At 55.6% G+C, this 14,410-nt stretch overlaps 2 protein-coding genes across 4 annotated transcripts in view; one reads left to right on the top strand and one right to left on the bottom strand.

The window, feature by feature from the left end:
- The first annotated feature begins 85 nt into the window (after positions 1 to 85).
- Positions 86 to 8,928, top strand: WDR76 (WD repeat domain 76). The gene is made up of 13 exons (XM_062642702.1): positions 86 to 222; positions 358 to 672; positions 1,480 to 1,572; positions 2,288 to 2,343; positions 3,093 to 3,213; positions 3,996 to 4,097; positions 4,180 to 4,223; positions 4,306 to 4,459; positions 4,813 to 4,965; positions 6,026 to 6,246; positions 6,671 to 6,823; positions 7,844 to 7,897; positions 8,535 to 8,928. Exons 1-13 carry the CDS (start codon positions 154 to 156, stop codon positions 8,788 to 8,790), a joined length of 1,791 nt encoding a protein of 596 aa, XP_062498686.1. The 5' UTR covers positions 86 to 153; the 3' UTR covers positions 8,791 to 8,928.
- A 408-nt stretch (positions 8,929 to 9,336) lies between these two features.
- FRMD5 (FERM domain containing 5) overlaps positions 9,337 to 14,410 on the bottom strand; it is a 66,146-nt gene continuing 61,072 nt past the window's right edge. For 2 of the 3 annotated variants that reach the window (XM_062642703.1, XM_062642704.1), the window contains exon 14: positions 9,337 to 12,134. In XM_062642703.1, the coding sequence (XP_062498687.1) occupies positions 11,554 to 12,134 (581 nt within the window). In that variant the 3' untranslated portion in view covers positions 9,337 to 11,553. The remainder of the gene's footprint in view (positions 12,135 to 14,410) is intronic. The other variant, XM_062642705.1, reaches the window with a different exon arrangement.

Below are 14,410 nucleotides of genomic sequence, written 5' to 3'. Positions count from 1 at the left end.
CCACCGCCTGGCCCCGCGCTCCCCTCAGGCCGCGGGCGCGCAGCGGGGCAGGCCCGGCTCAGGCCGCGCCCCCTCCCCGCGCTGGAGGCGGGAGCCGGCCCGGGCCGCCCCTGGCGGGAAGCGGGAAGCCGCCGCTCCGCCCCCGCCGCCGCCATGGCGCTCCCGCCGCCCGGGACGCTGCAGCCCAAGGAGCCGTCGCCGCGCTCCCGGCAGCGGATGCAGGTGCGGGGCGGGGGGGAGCCGGGGCGGCGGGGAGGGGGCGGCAGCGGCCGGGGGGGGCCCGTGCGGAGGGGGCCGGGGTCGGGGTCGGGGGGGTCCCGGCTGCGGATCCCGCCGACCCCCGGTTCCCGCCCCCAGGAGTCCACCCCGACGGGGACCGCGGAGCCGCCGCCGAGCGCGGAGCCGGGCGGGCGCGGAGCGGGCGTGGGGCGGCAGCTGCGGGTGCTGCTCACGCCTCTCGCCGTCGCGGGCCGGCGGCTGCTGCCCCAGAAGCGGCTGTTGGGCGCCTACGGCGGGGCCGCGGCGGGCAGGGCCCCGGCCGGGAAGAGGCTGTGCCTGGAGCGCAGCCCGCGGAAAGCGGCGCCCGGCTCCCTCCCCGCCGGCACCGGCAGCGGCTGGGACAGCGCCTGGGATGAGGAGAGCGACGGGAGCGACGCGGGGGACACCCCCGTGGTGAGTGCGGCGGGGCCGCGGGTGGAGTTCACCGAACCATGGGGCGGTTCGGGCTGAAGGGACCTCAGAGCTCCTCCAGCTCCAGCCCCTGCCACGGGCAGGGACCCCTTCCACTGGAGCAGCTTGCTCCAAGCCCCTGTGTCCAACCTGGCCTTGAGCACTGCCAGGGATGGGGCAGCCACAGCTTCTCTGGGCACCCTGTGCCAGCGCCTCAGCACCCTCACAGGGAAGAGCTTCTGCCTAAGACCTCATCTCAGTCTCCCCTCTGGCAGGTTAAAGCCATTCCCCTTGGCCTGTCCCTACATCCCTTGTCCCAAGCCCCTCTCCAGGTTTCCTGCAGCCCCTTTAGGCCCTGGAGCTGCTCTCAGGTCTCCCCTTCAGGAGCCTTCTCTTCTTCAGGTGTGTTTACAGGTGGATGCAGTCATAAGGGTGATATTTGTCAATGCTCATTTATATTTAAATCATCCCTTCAAATTCTCAAGCCCATCATCTCCCGTATAAAACACAAGAATGAGCTTGGGCTGCCTTCCCTCTGTGTGCAGTGGTTGCTGTGGGTTTGTCTATTGAGTCACAGCTGGGTTTGTTCTGGCAGGGTTTTGAGGAACTGCCCTTTTTGTAGGATTAATGCTGGCTGATCAGGTCTGTAACACAAGTGAGTTGCTCTGTGGAGGAGATTGGGTGTGGGTATGGGATCAGCCCAGTTTGTATGGGTAGAGAATAACTCAGGGACTCACTCCCCCGGAGGCTGGGACATCTCTTGCACTGTGTCACTGTACCATGAGGAGCATTGGGCTTTTCTTTTCGTAGAGTGGGGACTTTGAGCTGTCGGCTTATGAGAGGAAACGGCTGAAGAACATCACAGAAAATGCCAAGTTCTTCGCTGCTCTGCAGCTGCATGAGGTTTGTACAGACTCCGAGCAGCGTCTGAATGTGCTCTCCAAGTGTGATGGTGGCACTGTCATCCCTCTCGCCACAAAGCCCTTCCCTAGCAGTGATGTGTGAGAGGAGCCATGGAAAAGTCCTGGGGCATCAGGGCATAAATGACGGGATGCGACAGCGGGGTTGTGCTGCTGGTTTGCTTTGCTCAAGATGGGAGGTTAAACTGTGAGCACTCTGCTCATGGGGTGTTTGTACCGGTCACAGTGCCTGTGGTCACAGAGCCCCATCCAGCCTGGCCTTGAGCACTGCCAGGGATGGGGCAGCCACGGCTTCTCTGGGCACCCTGTGCCAGCGCCTCAGCACCCTCCCAGGGAAGAGCTTCTGCCTAAGAGCTCAGCTCAGTCTCCCCTCGGGCAGGTTAAAGCCATTCCCCTTGGCCTGTCCCTACATCCCTTGTCCCAAGCCCCTCTCCAGGTTTCCTGCAGCCCCTTTAGGCCCTGGAGCTGCTCTCAGGTCTCCCCTTCAGGAGCCTTCTCTTCTCCAGGCTGCCCCAGCCCAGCTCTCTCAGCCTGGCTCCAGAGCAGAGCTGCTCCAGCCTAGCAGCAGCTCCGTGGCCTCCTCTGGACACGTTGTGCAGCAGGACGATGGTTTTGCAGCCAGTGCAGCAGTTGGGTTGTATTTTATACAGGCTCATCCTTTATGCTTGTTAAAAGCATTCTTTTCTATTCTCTTGAAGTCAGCTGCAAGACTTCAACAGATGGCAAATAAGAAGCAGTCTCATGCCACCAAAAGGTAAAATAACTGTTTAAGAGATTTGTATCCCTGTTCCTTCATTGTGTGTTAACTGCTTCAGCACTTCCATCTGCACAGACCTGATGGATGCTGCAAAGAGAGAGAGCTGGTGAGGAGCCTCTCTATAAAGTTAAATCTGAGTAACTAATGATCCTGAGCTGTCTGAGTTGATGAACAGCAGCTCCTCCAAGTACTACCTCTCCTCTGCTGTCCTTTGGGGAGAAGATGACGCTATCTTTTCTGTCAAATTACAGCATTTGGGGGTTTTGTGAATGATGGGAGAAGGTGTGGGAAAGAGAGAGGGGGAGAGCTAGGTGCAAGGGATGGGGTAACCGGCTGCTGTCAAAGGAAAGGCATTTGGCAGGGCCAAAGCAGTGCCAGGCAAAGCAGGACAATGAGCTCATGTCCAAATAAAGAATAAGATACATGATGGAAGAAAGTGGGAAAAGGTGGCTGGGTCAGTGAATGGGTGGATGAATTATAAATGAGGAGGGCTGGGAAGAGGAGTGGCCGTGGCTGGATGTATTACAAGAGAAGTAAAGCAGCAGCACATCTGTGTGCATTGCAGTGCTCTTGTTTGTTGCTGTCCTTGAGCAGAAGCAGTTGCAGCCCCGTGCAGTGAATCAGAACGGGGCAGGTTGGGCTGAGCCAGGGTGTTGGAGCTCCACATCGGAACCTGCTCTGGAGCCTCCTACTGAAACACAGTGTGGCTTTAACTGTGTGGCTTTGGAATGTTCTCACTGTTCTAGAGCTAAGCCTAAGAAGGCAGAAGATGAAACAGTGCTTCGAAGATCCATGCGCTTACAGAGAGTCAGTCCGTCGGGAATTCCACTGTCAGAGCTGCCTGCCCAGCCGGAAGCAGAGCAATATGTAAGATGGGGAAGGGCTGGACACAGAGGCTGTATAAAACCAGTGCTGATGAAGCTGAGTGGTAATACTTGTCACTGCTGAGCTTGTAAGCACCACTGGGCAATGGGGAGGTGCAATGTTGTGTGGTGACAATCGTCCAAGGTCAGTGCCTTCCCCCTCAGGCATCCTGGATAGCAGGATTTGGTGTCCTGTCTGCAAGTCAGTCACGATGCTGAGGAAATAAATAGTGCAGGTTTGAGTGGTGTCAGGGTCCGACTGGATAAAATCCCAGTGTTGGAAGTACTCTGTTCGTGATCCCCAGAGGGAAACGAACACGCAGCCGAGGTCAGGTACCGCAATGGGCGGTTGGGTTATGACAAAAAGAGAAAGATGATTATTATAAAAAGATAGCACTAGGACAGATGGGAAAAGGGTTGGAATTAAGCAGGAATTCGGAGTGCAGGGAGAGAGGGAGTCACCACCTTGGACCCAGGGGCACCCCCAGGGTCTTTAGTCATCATCTTCAGTGGAGGATGTCCCCTGGGGTCCAGCTGAATTTGTCACATGGCTCTTGGACACCAGCCTTGCTGGGGTCTAGGAAGGAGAGGAAAACCCAGGGCAGAAGATTCCCTTTGCTGTTGTGTTCAGTGAAGTTTTACTTACCTTTTTAATATGATTTGATACAAACTTCTTTATTTCTTGTGTTACCAGAGATGTGTTCCCAGAATGTCTCCTGTGTGGGAAGTAGCAATTCCCCCTGTTCTGGTTGTTTTGAGTGATGAAAATTCCTGATGTCGTTCCAGCCTCGGGTGCCAGCCGGACCTTTGCCAATGATTCCAGAAGATCAGGTGGGGAACAGCAAGTTGGCAGATGACCTATTGGCTACGTGGATGAGGATAAGTGAGGTACTATCAGTTACAGTGAGTTATTTTTGGATGATGTGACGGAGCTTCGGCTCTAATTCCTATACTTCCTTTCTGTTTGTAGGTGAAAGCTCATGGTACTGAAAAGCTCACAAGTGACATGAAAAGGTAATCAGGACAGCAGTTAACGCTGGTTATTGCCTTGTTCTTCTTTCTCCTCTTGAGTAGCTGTTACTGTGATGTTGTCTAGGTACCAGGACAGCCTGAACAGCATGGTGCTTAGTGAAGATAACATTAAAAAGGTGGTGAAATACCGAGTGTGTTCCATAGCTATTCATCCTTCAGAAAGCATTATCTTGGTGGCAGCTGGAGACAGGTGTGGGCAGATCGGTCTCTGGAATGTGGTGAGTTGCTCGCGTGCTCTTCACCTGCAGAGCTGTTTGCTGCGGGATGGGTGTGGATGGGGCACAGCCTGGAGCGTCCTTTTGGCAGGCTCATGGTTCCCCATTCCAATGGATAGCACCAGATCTCCCCTCTGTCAGCTTAAAGCCCTTCCTCCTTGTCCTGCCACTCCATCCCCACTCTGTCCTACGTGTCTGTCTGCACACTGGGCACCCTGCTGCATCCTCCACTGCTGTTACGTGGGCAGACTGGAGCACCTTTGGGAAACAGAGGCTTTACTTTGGAAGCTGCAGCAGTGAACAGAAATAGCACTGTGATTAGCACCCCTGTCCACTGGATCTCACTTGTGTTTCAGAGCTGCAGAGCTGAAGAAGGAGCACATGCCTTCACAGCACACAATGACCCGATCAGCTGTATGCAATTTTCTCCATTCAACCCTGCTCACTTGCTGTCTGTGAGCAATGAAAGCCTGCGATGTGGTGATGTTACTAGGGCTGTCTTTGATGAGGTGAGTGCTCCCTTGGTGATGCTACAGGCTCCTTGGAAACCTTCTGGTACGTGCTGCTGTGAAGTTTCAGTCTCCTCGTACCCAGGTTGTTGTTTGGTGGTTGTTTTGTTCGTGAGGAAGTTCAGGATTCCATTTCCACAAGGACGTGTGCAGTAACCCTTAATTAACCTCAAAAAATATAGAGATGCTTCCTGCTCAATAAAACCCAGTCACAGCTTGGCTTCTGCCAATTTCCTTCCTGCAGAGACAGTCCAAGTACTGAATCTAATTTCCCATCTTTACTTAGGCAACGTGTGCCTCTTTTCTGAAGCATTACCTTTTAATGAAGACAAACGAGAGCGAGTTAAAGAGCTAAACCTTACACACAAAAAAGCAAACCCAACCCAAATAAACGTAAACCAGCAGAAAGCATGAGCTGACTTTGCTTTTCCCAGGCTTCAGGAGAGCAAAACACTGCCTGTCTGGTGAGGCAGGCAGCTGAACTGAGGAGCGTTGTGAGGCTCTTGGCTTGTTTCTGCCAGATGCAGCTGCACTGATCACCTCTCCAGCACTGGGCAGTACAACAAACTACAGCGGTTTAAAGCCCCAACCCTTACAGGCACTGTAATTCTGCTGGGGCTGCAGGCAGGCTGCTGCTTGGAACCGTCTGCACTTGGTTGCTCAGGAGGGTGCAAGGGGCTCACTCTTTGAGACAGAGGCTTAAAGAATGTGCTTCTAGAGGTTGAGGGCAGAGAAGTGCTGTTATCCAGCTCCGTTTACCTTTGATTACATGGAGCTGGTCGTGCCCTGTGAGTTCTAGCAGGGAATTTGAAGCATGTTGTTGCCTGTTGGGTTGGGGTGGGAAATTGCTCTGTGGAAAGCACCCCAGTTTTACAGGAGGGTTACCCACATGCTCAGCTGAGGCTGGGGCTCTCAAATTAGCTGTTCTTCGTTAGTAGTTTTAGTATATTAAAAAGGGAAAGCGTGACATCTACAGCCCATAGAGTGGTTTGGGCGTCATGGATAGCTCTGTGTATTTTGTTGACTGCTTTTGGTTACATTTGGGCTTTCCTGTGCTCAGATCTGCAGAAGTGAAGACGAAGTCAACCTGTCTTCCTTTGACTTTTTGGATGACAACGCCTCCACTGCAATAGTAGGACACTGGGCTGGCGACGTCTGTGTTGTGGACAGGAGGACCCCAGGGACGTCTCCAGAGCTCTCTGCAAACATTGGCTTCAAAAGAACAAGGACAGTGCACGTTCACCCTGTGAATAAGCAGTATTTCCTTGCTGCTGGCTCCACGTACGTAGCTCCAGAGGAGCTGTGGTTGTTCTGTGCTTTCAGTGCTCTCTCTGCTTTGGTGTCTGAAGTGTGGGGTGGGTGGAGGGCAGGAGCAGCAGCGGATGAGGCAGCCAGTTGGTCAGCCTTTACTCTTGAGCTGTTAGGAAACAAGGTTTTAGCTGCCAGCAGGATTTAAGTGGGGTTCGCTTTGACTTCCTTTTGGTAATGGGTACCAAGGGGTGCTTTGAGTCACTGTGGGGTTTGTCAGGTCATGGTGCTGAGGGTTTGGGCTGGCTTTGGTGCTCTCGGACCCTTTGGAGGCGCTGCCTGTTTGAGTGTGCTGGGCGCCACGCAGGGCTCAGGAAACCCGCAGTGGCTGGGGCAGCTCTGGGTGAAGGAGGATGGGGCCGGCCCCTGCTGAGGCGCTGCGTGTGCTCTGCTGCAGGGATGTTTGCGTTTATGACGTCCGGCGCCTGGCGGCGGAACGGAACAAGCCCGTGAGCAGCCTGAGAGGACACACGAAGAGCGTCGCTTCTGCCTACTTCTCCCCTGTCACTGGGAGCAGGGTGGTGACGGTGTGTGCCGACAACAAGCTGAGGTGAGCAGCGTGGGAAGGAGTAACTCCTGTGCAATATGCCAGCTGGGCTGTATCGGTGCTGTTTCCTATCTGCATTACCCCTCACGGAGAGCTTCTGCCCGTAGCGTGCTTTTCAAAAGCCATATTTACGTGCACTGGCATTTAAATGTTATTCTTTTTTTCCCCAGTTCTCATTTTCCTGATGAATACTCGCAGTGAATAAGTCCGAACCGCCTTTAACAACCCAACCAAACCCCGCAAGCAACACCCAGCCAAACCCAGCTCATCAGCACAAACACACAATACTTAGAAACGGGTTATTTTTAGCTGCTGGTACTTAGCATGATGGTTCTGTCAGCTCGTTTATAACTCGTCTGCCAGTTTAACCTGCTATGAGTTGTTGTATGAGGGATCTGGTGGGGGGGTTCTGCTAGGTGGTTTTGTGACCATAATTCAGTCAGTCTGTTCCTGTAGACCCCTGACTGCATGGATGTTCTGTCTGAAATTGGATTTTCTTTCTCCCCTTCCCCTAACTGAGGAAGGTGTTCTTCTGTGTGAGTTCTGCCGCACTGGTATTTTCTCTCCTGTGATGTATTTACTAGATTCATACTCCATAGTAAGCTTGGCTATGAAAATTGTAAATCCTTGGTGCTAACAGAGCAAGGGTCAGAGCACCAACAGGACGAGAGTAAACCAGGATATTTGTGGAGAGAACAGACACAGGTTCATTCATTCAGTGCCTGTTAATGCAGTGACTGAAAGGATGGAGGAGCCTTTTGTTCGTCTACAAGTTGTTTCTGTCCTCCTCCTGTAACAGCGTTCAGAAGGGATGACCTTCCACTCGAGCTAAAAGCTCATCCAATTTAAAGAAGCACATTTACTCATTTCAGTTGGAATACTGGTGCTTCAGTTGAGCTGGATGCTGTTCGTTACTGTATTCCAGACCCCTGTGAGGTCTGGCCATGCTGATCCGTGCTCTGCGAGGCCAGGGCTCCCTTTTTTAACCTGCCTGTTTTATCGCCACACTGGTTTATGTTACAGGGTCTATGACACCACCTCTTTGTCACCCACGGTCACGGCTCTCAGCACTGTCAGGTAAGCTGAGCACACTGGGGCTGCAGGCTGTTGTGTGCCCAAAGACCACGGCTCAGTGGCAGGAGGGGCCTTGAGAGCAGACGAGTGCCCACCCGGCTGTGTGATGCTGAACTGTGCTTGCTGTCGGAATGCTTTCTCTTTGTGCATTTGGTTTAATAGCAGAGGTTACCTCTTGGTGGTCAGTGGCGTGGTTTGGGGTGGAGGCTCAAGGCTTGTGAAGCACTCTGTGCTCCAGGAGGGTGAATTCAGGCTGTGCACAAAGGGTGAACCGGGAGGTTGTCGGGGCTGGTTTGCAAGGGAACCACTCCTGGTCTGTGGTTTATCAACAGGCTCGGTGCATGTTTGTCCTATTTTGGCTATAATACAGAGCCATGAAACAGAACTACTTAAATTGATAATCCCGTACCTTGGAGTGCCCTCAGCTTTATCTTCTTGCTCCACCACCTTTCTTTGTCCTGTCCCACCCATCACAGGGGGGAGATCACCAAAGGGAGTGGAGCAGCACGATCAGGGGAATTGCTGATAGCTCAGGAGGCAGGAGGCTGGGTTGAAGCAGAAATGATGGGGCTTTCCGGGGCTGGATTCAATAAGAGGGGTGTTTCTCTCTCTCTTTTTCTCCCTGGTTCCTTCTCTGAAGCCACAACAACCACACGGGCCGCTGGCTGACCAGGTTCAGAGCAGTGTGGGACCCCAAGCAGGAGCACTGCTTCGTGGTGGGCAGCATGGCGCGGCCAAGGCAAATCGAAGTCTTCCAAGATACTGGGAAACTCTTGCACTCGTTCTCTAACCTCGACTGCCTGGGCTCCATCTGCTCCATCAACGTCTGCCACCCCAGTAGGAACATCCTGGTGGGGGGCAACTCCAGTGGCCGCCTTCATGTGTTCAAGGAGTAGAAACGTGCTTCAGGTGTTTGTATTTTCCTGCCCTCATTCCCTTGGTTTAAGCCCCATTCCACTGCTCCCAAACCCACGGGATTTTCTCAGGACAAAAAGTGTATTTGTAAAAGCTTTAAAATAAATTTTCTAAGCTACCTTTGACTTCTCTTCTGTAACTAGAGAATAAAATGAATCAGATGTGCTGTGGCGTCACTTTGTACCAAAATGGGTACTTTGTTCCCCAATTTTGCAAAAAAAGGAAACCTTGGATCAGTAGAATCCCAGATCTCAGTCTCCCCTCGGGCAGGTTAAAGCCATTCCCCTTGGCCTGTCCCTACATCCCTTGTCCCAAGCCCCTCTCCAGGTTTCCTGCAGCCCCTTCAGGCACTGGAGCTGCTCTCAGGTCTCCCCTTCAGGAGCCTTCTCCTCTCCAGGCTGCCCCAGCCCAGCTCTCAGAGCTGCTCCGTGGCCTCCTCTGGACTCATTCTGGAGCCGGTGCAGCAATTGGGGCACTTTGCTTTGCTCACCAGGAGCAGCACTGAACAAACCTGATACAACTCTGCCTTTCATGATATTTAAATATTTATTTAAATTTAAAAATACTTTTCATGGCACCAATGATTTTATGCTAACTAAGATATTGAATATGTAGAAAAAGGTACATTTTGAAGGAAAAATGTAACTTACAGTATTTGGCACATGAAAGGTTAATTCCTAGATTTTTTTTTTTATGAAAACTAAGAAATTCACATTTTCAGGTATTTTTACTGTCTACTGCCTCAAGATGCAGTATGCTAGGACGAGATCTTTATTTTCTGAGATAAGAACCTATGGAAACAACATTTTAATAGAAAGACAGGTAAAACTAACAGGGCCGGAAACACCAGAGGGAGGATGGAGCGGACAGGGAGAACGGACAACGGGGAGCCACCACTGGGGGTGGATCTGCAGGAAAAGGCTGGCTGGAACCTGCAGAGGAGCCCCAGGGCTGCGGCGCCGCAGGGAGCGAGGCCGGGGCTCCAGGGGCAGGCGCGGAGCCTGCGCTGGGCTCGGGCAGGAGGGAGTCTCGCTGCGGCCGGGGCTGTGCTGGCACGACATCACGCAGTACATCAGCAGGGAGGAGGAGGAGGAGGAGGGAACACTGCATCTTAAACCCGGGGTGAAAAACGGCAGGTTCGGGACTACCACGCACTGCATAGAAACACCATTAACTACGGGCTGAGGTAGGCGCACTACGCTAAGAGTTATTTTGCTATGTTATGTTGCATAAAACAGGATTATCATGTCGAACTCCATCCTCCCACCTGCCCCCGAGCGGGGCTGAGGCAAACCCTTCCTCGGCCCTTGTGCTGTGCCCTTGGCAGCCAAACACAACCCGGCTGAGGTCTTTATTCCCCCACCCCCCCGACAGATTCAGGACCTCTTTTATTGCAGTAACAAATGACCCAAGTCTGGCCGTGGTGTTGGATCAACCAACATCATCATCATGCTCCTTCTCCAGGCCCGGATTGGGCAGGAGCGGCCCCAGCAGTGATGGATGGATGGTGGGATGCTCAGAGACAAGAACACGGAAATCAGGCTGTTGAAAACTGCAGTTATGGCCCCAGCGTACGGAAAATCTCTCCCTGAGATGAAATAAAACGTGCTCACCTGTGTTCTCCTTCTTTTTGTTAAGTGTGTCCAACTTCTCAACCAAATCTGAACCAAACTGGCTTTTATTGCTCCCTGTGGGAATAGACCACTGCTTCCCAGGCCACTGGAGGTCCCGGTGGTCGTCACAAGTACAATGAGTTGGGTTTCTTGATTTTTGCTTAAGAAAAGATGGGTCTAATGGTTGTCCATTGGCTTGTTCAGTGTCACCTCCACTCCTGTGGGTCTGTCCTTTCATCTTCAGTAAAGTCACCAAATCAGAGCTCCTTCCTCTCATCCAGAACTAGCGCCAGGTTAATTGCTGTTAGGCTGTCAAATCCTAAACCCTCTGCTCAACGTGAACCGCTCGACCACCCGATCCGCCAAGTAAAAAAAGACTTGATCAGATTTGATAGCAAAATAGCATTTCCTTGTTAAAATAGACCTTGAAACTGTCTCTTTTTTTTTTTTTTTGTTCTTTTTTTGTGTGTTTTTGTACAAAACAGGTACGGCTTCTGGAGGGAAAAGGTCTTCCTAATAAATCCGACATGGTCACTACCAGGCTTGGCCAAGGGTGCCTGTTGTGCTCGCCCTGCCCCTGGGAGCACTGGTGCTGCGAGGCTGGGGAGGAGGTGGGATCGCTGAGGCTGCTGTGCTGCAGGGAGCGGGGCACCACGGCATCCCCATCGCATCCGGCTGTGCAGGAGGCTCCGGGCAGCAGGGAGGGACTGCGGCAAAGCGGCACGGGGACGGCGGGGCGCACAGTGGTGGATTTAGTAACGCAGGAGTGCGCGAGCGTTTGAGCCACTGCTCGGTAGCACCATTGCTAAAGCTTCTGCGGCACGGCATCGCCGGTGCTCCTGCAGCGCTGGGCGGCAGCAGGACCACAGCGCGTCCCTTGCTCGGTGCTCCCGTGGCAGGGGCGGAACGGTGAGGTGCTGCGCGGGCTCCGGGGGCCGAGCGCGGGGGGAAGGAGGCTCCGGGGGCTGTGCCCAACCCTCCTCTTCCTCCCGGGACGCTGCCTCCGGCCGCGCCGCGCTCTGGGTCGGGAAGGGAGGGTTATGAGCGGGTGCCGAAGGCGCCGCGGCGCGTGCCGGGCACGGCGCAGGTCTCTCCCCAGGCCCCCGGCTACTTAGGTGGCGGCTCCTGCCTTCAGGTGTCAATGAGCAGGCTTACCACGGCGCGGACTTTGCAGGCAAACCATCGCCTGAGGGGACAAAAGTATTGGTAATGGAACTGCTCGAACTCGGGGGTCTGGCGGATATCGCGGAAAAAGGCAGTGTCAAGGTCGGACTCGGTAAGGACGATGAGGAGGAGGAGCAAGACAAAGAGGAGTCCAACTGTCACAAGGAGCAAACGGAGGACACTTAAAACAAACTTATTCACCTGCTCGGCCTGCGCCGCGCCCAGGCCCCCGGCGCCGGGGCACAGCGCCCGCAGCTCGCCCGCCTCTTCCGCCTCGGCCGCCGGCGTGCCGGCCTCCGACTCCTTCTCCTCCTCGATGGAGCACGGGGCGCCGTTGGCCTGGCGCGAGAGCAGCATGAGCTCCAGGCTGTGCTCGGCCACCGGCGTGGGCAGCACGCTGTCCGCGGGGCTGTAGTTCTCGTCCGCGATGACGGCCACGCGCTCGCTGCTGTCGGCGCGGCCGCCGCGCCCCGGGGCCGCGAAGGCATCGCCGTGGGAGGCCGAGCGCACCGGGGTTGAGTGGGCGCTGTCCCGCAGGGACTCCAGGCCTGGGGGACAAAGGGGACACTCAGGGGGGTGCAGGACCCAACCTCACCCGAGCCGGGCTGAGCATCGCTGCTTGGGTCCCCGTCAGCTCTCCTGCACCGGTGACGTGTGACCTGTCACCGTCACCGACAGCCACGGGCTTGTCGTCAATGGGTCACAGACACCGTGTGCCGCGGCTGCGCTGAGGTGACAGGCACCCGCGCCGGGCGAGGCCCCTGCGCCGTCAGCAACACCAGCACCAACCGGGAGCAGCCATGGGCAGGGGTGATCACAGAATCACAAAGGGTTTGTGTTGGAAGGGAGCTTAAAGCTCATCCAGTTCCAACCCCTGCCACGGGCAGCGACACCTTCCACTACCCCCACAGCAGCAAAGGGGTACAGGGATGGGGGGGTAGAAACACTGCATGGTGTCTGCACTGGGGCAGCCCCCTGGGACAAGCCCTGCCCGTCTCCGGCTGATGCATTAAAAGACAACCCTGGGGACATTTCTCCTGTTAGGGAGGGCACCGTGCACCATGGCACAGCGCCACCGGGGGCCCTGGCTCTGCCAAAGGATGAAGAGCAGGGCCCGGCCCTGCCAGCATTCCCGGGGGCTTTGCAGCCTCTTCCTTGCAAATGCTGCCCCGATGCCTCTGGGTCAGCTCAGCTTAACACGAGTGCCGCTGCGGGCACCGAGCACAAGGGGCAGCTCAGGCGATAAGCACGGTGGAGGAATAAAGCTGTTCTCACCCCGCCAGCTATGTGTGCTCGGGTGTCACACAGCTCATGTGAACGGCCCGGGGGGGCGGGCAGCCCATGGCGGGGGGCCCACTGCTCGTCTCTGCAATGAGAGCAGTGCTGGTACCCCAAAACCAGACTATCCTGCCCTCTGCTTGCTCCAGGCCCTGACAGACAAAGCTCAGCAAGCTGGGTCCAGCTCCAACACCGAAGCTGCTTTGGATAATAACAGCCCAGAGTTCAGCCAGCACAGGAGACCGACCCCACGCACACATCCTGCATCCCATGTCCCTTATGGGGGAGCCGCGGGGTGCAGACCCGCAGCATTGCCTAGCACCCATACAGCATTAGGCAGCATTACCTAGCACCCGTACAGCATTAGGCAGCATTGCCTAGCACCCATACAGCATTAGGCAGCATTACCTAGCACCTGTACAGCATTACCTAGCACCCGTACAGCATTACCTAGCACCCGTACAGCATTACCTAGCACCCATACAGCATTACCTAGCACCCATACAGCATTACCTAGCACCCATACAGCATTACCTAGCACCCATACAGCATTACCTAGCACCCGTACAGCATTAGGCAGCGTTGCCTAGCACCCGTACAGCATTAGGCAGCATTACCTAGCACCCGTACAGCATTACCTAGCACCCGTACAGCATTACCTAGCATCTGTACAGCATTACCTAGCACCCGTACAGCATTACCTCGCACCCATACAGCATTACCTAGCATTACCTAGCACCCGTACAGCATTACCTAGCATTACCTAGCACCCGTACAGCATTACCTAGCACCCGTACAGCATTGCCTAGCACCCATACAGCATTACCTAGCACCCGTACAGCATTACCTAGCACCCGTACAGCATTGCCTAGCACCCGTACAGCATTAGGCAGCATTACCTAGCACCCGTACAGCATTACCTAGCACCCGTACAGCGTTACCTAGCATCCGTACAGCTCCATGGCCGCGTGGAGCCCTGCGGCTGAGGCCGGGCAGAGCCGGGACGAGCGGCAAAGCCCCCAGCGCCCGGGCCAGCAGGCGCGGCCCCAGGGCCAGCACCCGCACCCTCACGTCCCGGCAGCAGTGGTTGGCGAACCGCAGGTCCACGCTGACTTTGGTTTTGATCTTTATCAGGCACTTCACCATGGCGGCCCGCGGGGGCAGCGCTATTCTGGGCTCCCCGGGGAGCGAGGCGAAGCGGGCGCGCAGAGCGGCAGCTGCCGGGGCAGGGGCGGCGCCGTCCAACGGCAGCGGCGGGAGGCGGAGCTCCCTCGGGGGCGATGAATCCGTTCCCTGCTCCCAGGGACCCGGCCCTTCGGGCGGGCGGCGGTTGCGCTCCCTGTCCGTGCCCGCGGAGCGCGGGCTGGGCTCGGTGCGGCTGTGCCGGCCCCGCAGCCCCGCGGGAGCAGGGCACCCAGCGCGCACCCTGCTGCTGCATCACCAATTGAATCTACACTGACGCTGCCCAGAAATCCCCTCTGCTTTGCTTCTGCCCCGGAAACTTCTGTCCCACAGCCGGCTCCAGCCTTGCTCGGGCTCAGCTGCT

The sequence above is a fragment of the Pezoporus occidentalis genome, unplaced genomic scaffold (assembly GCF_034315485.1).
Source record: "Pezoporus occidentalis ecotype Australia unplaced genomic scaffold, CSIRO_AGI_Poc_V1 ctg72, whole genome shotgun sequence".
NCBI lineage: Eukaryota > Metazoa > Chordata > Aves > Psittaciformes > Psittacidae > Pezoporus > Pezoporus occidentalis.
This window is presented reverse-complemented; position numbering and strand designations above follow the sequence as displayed.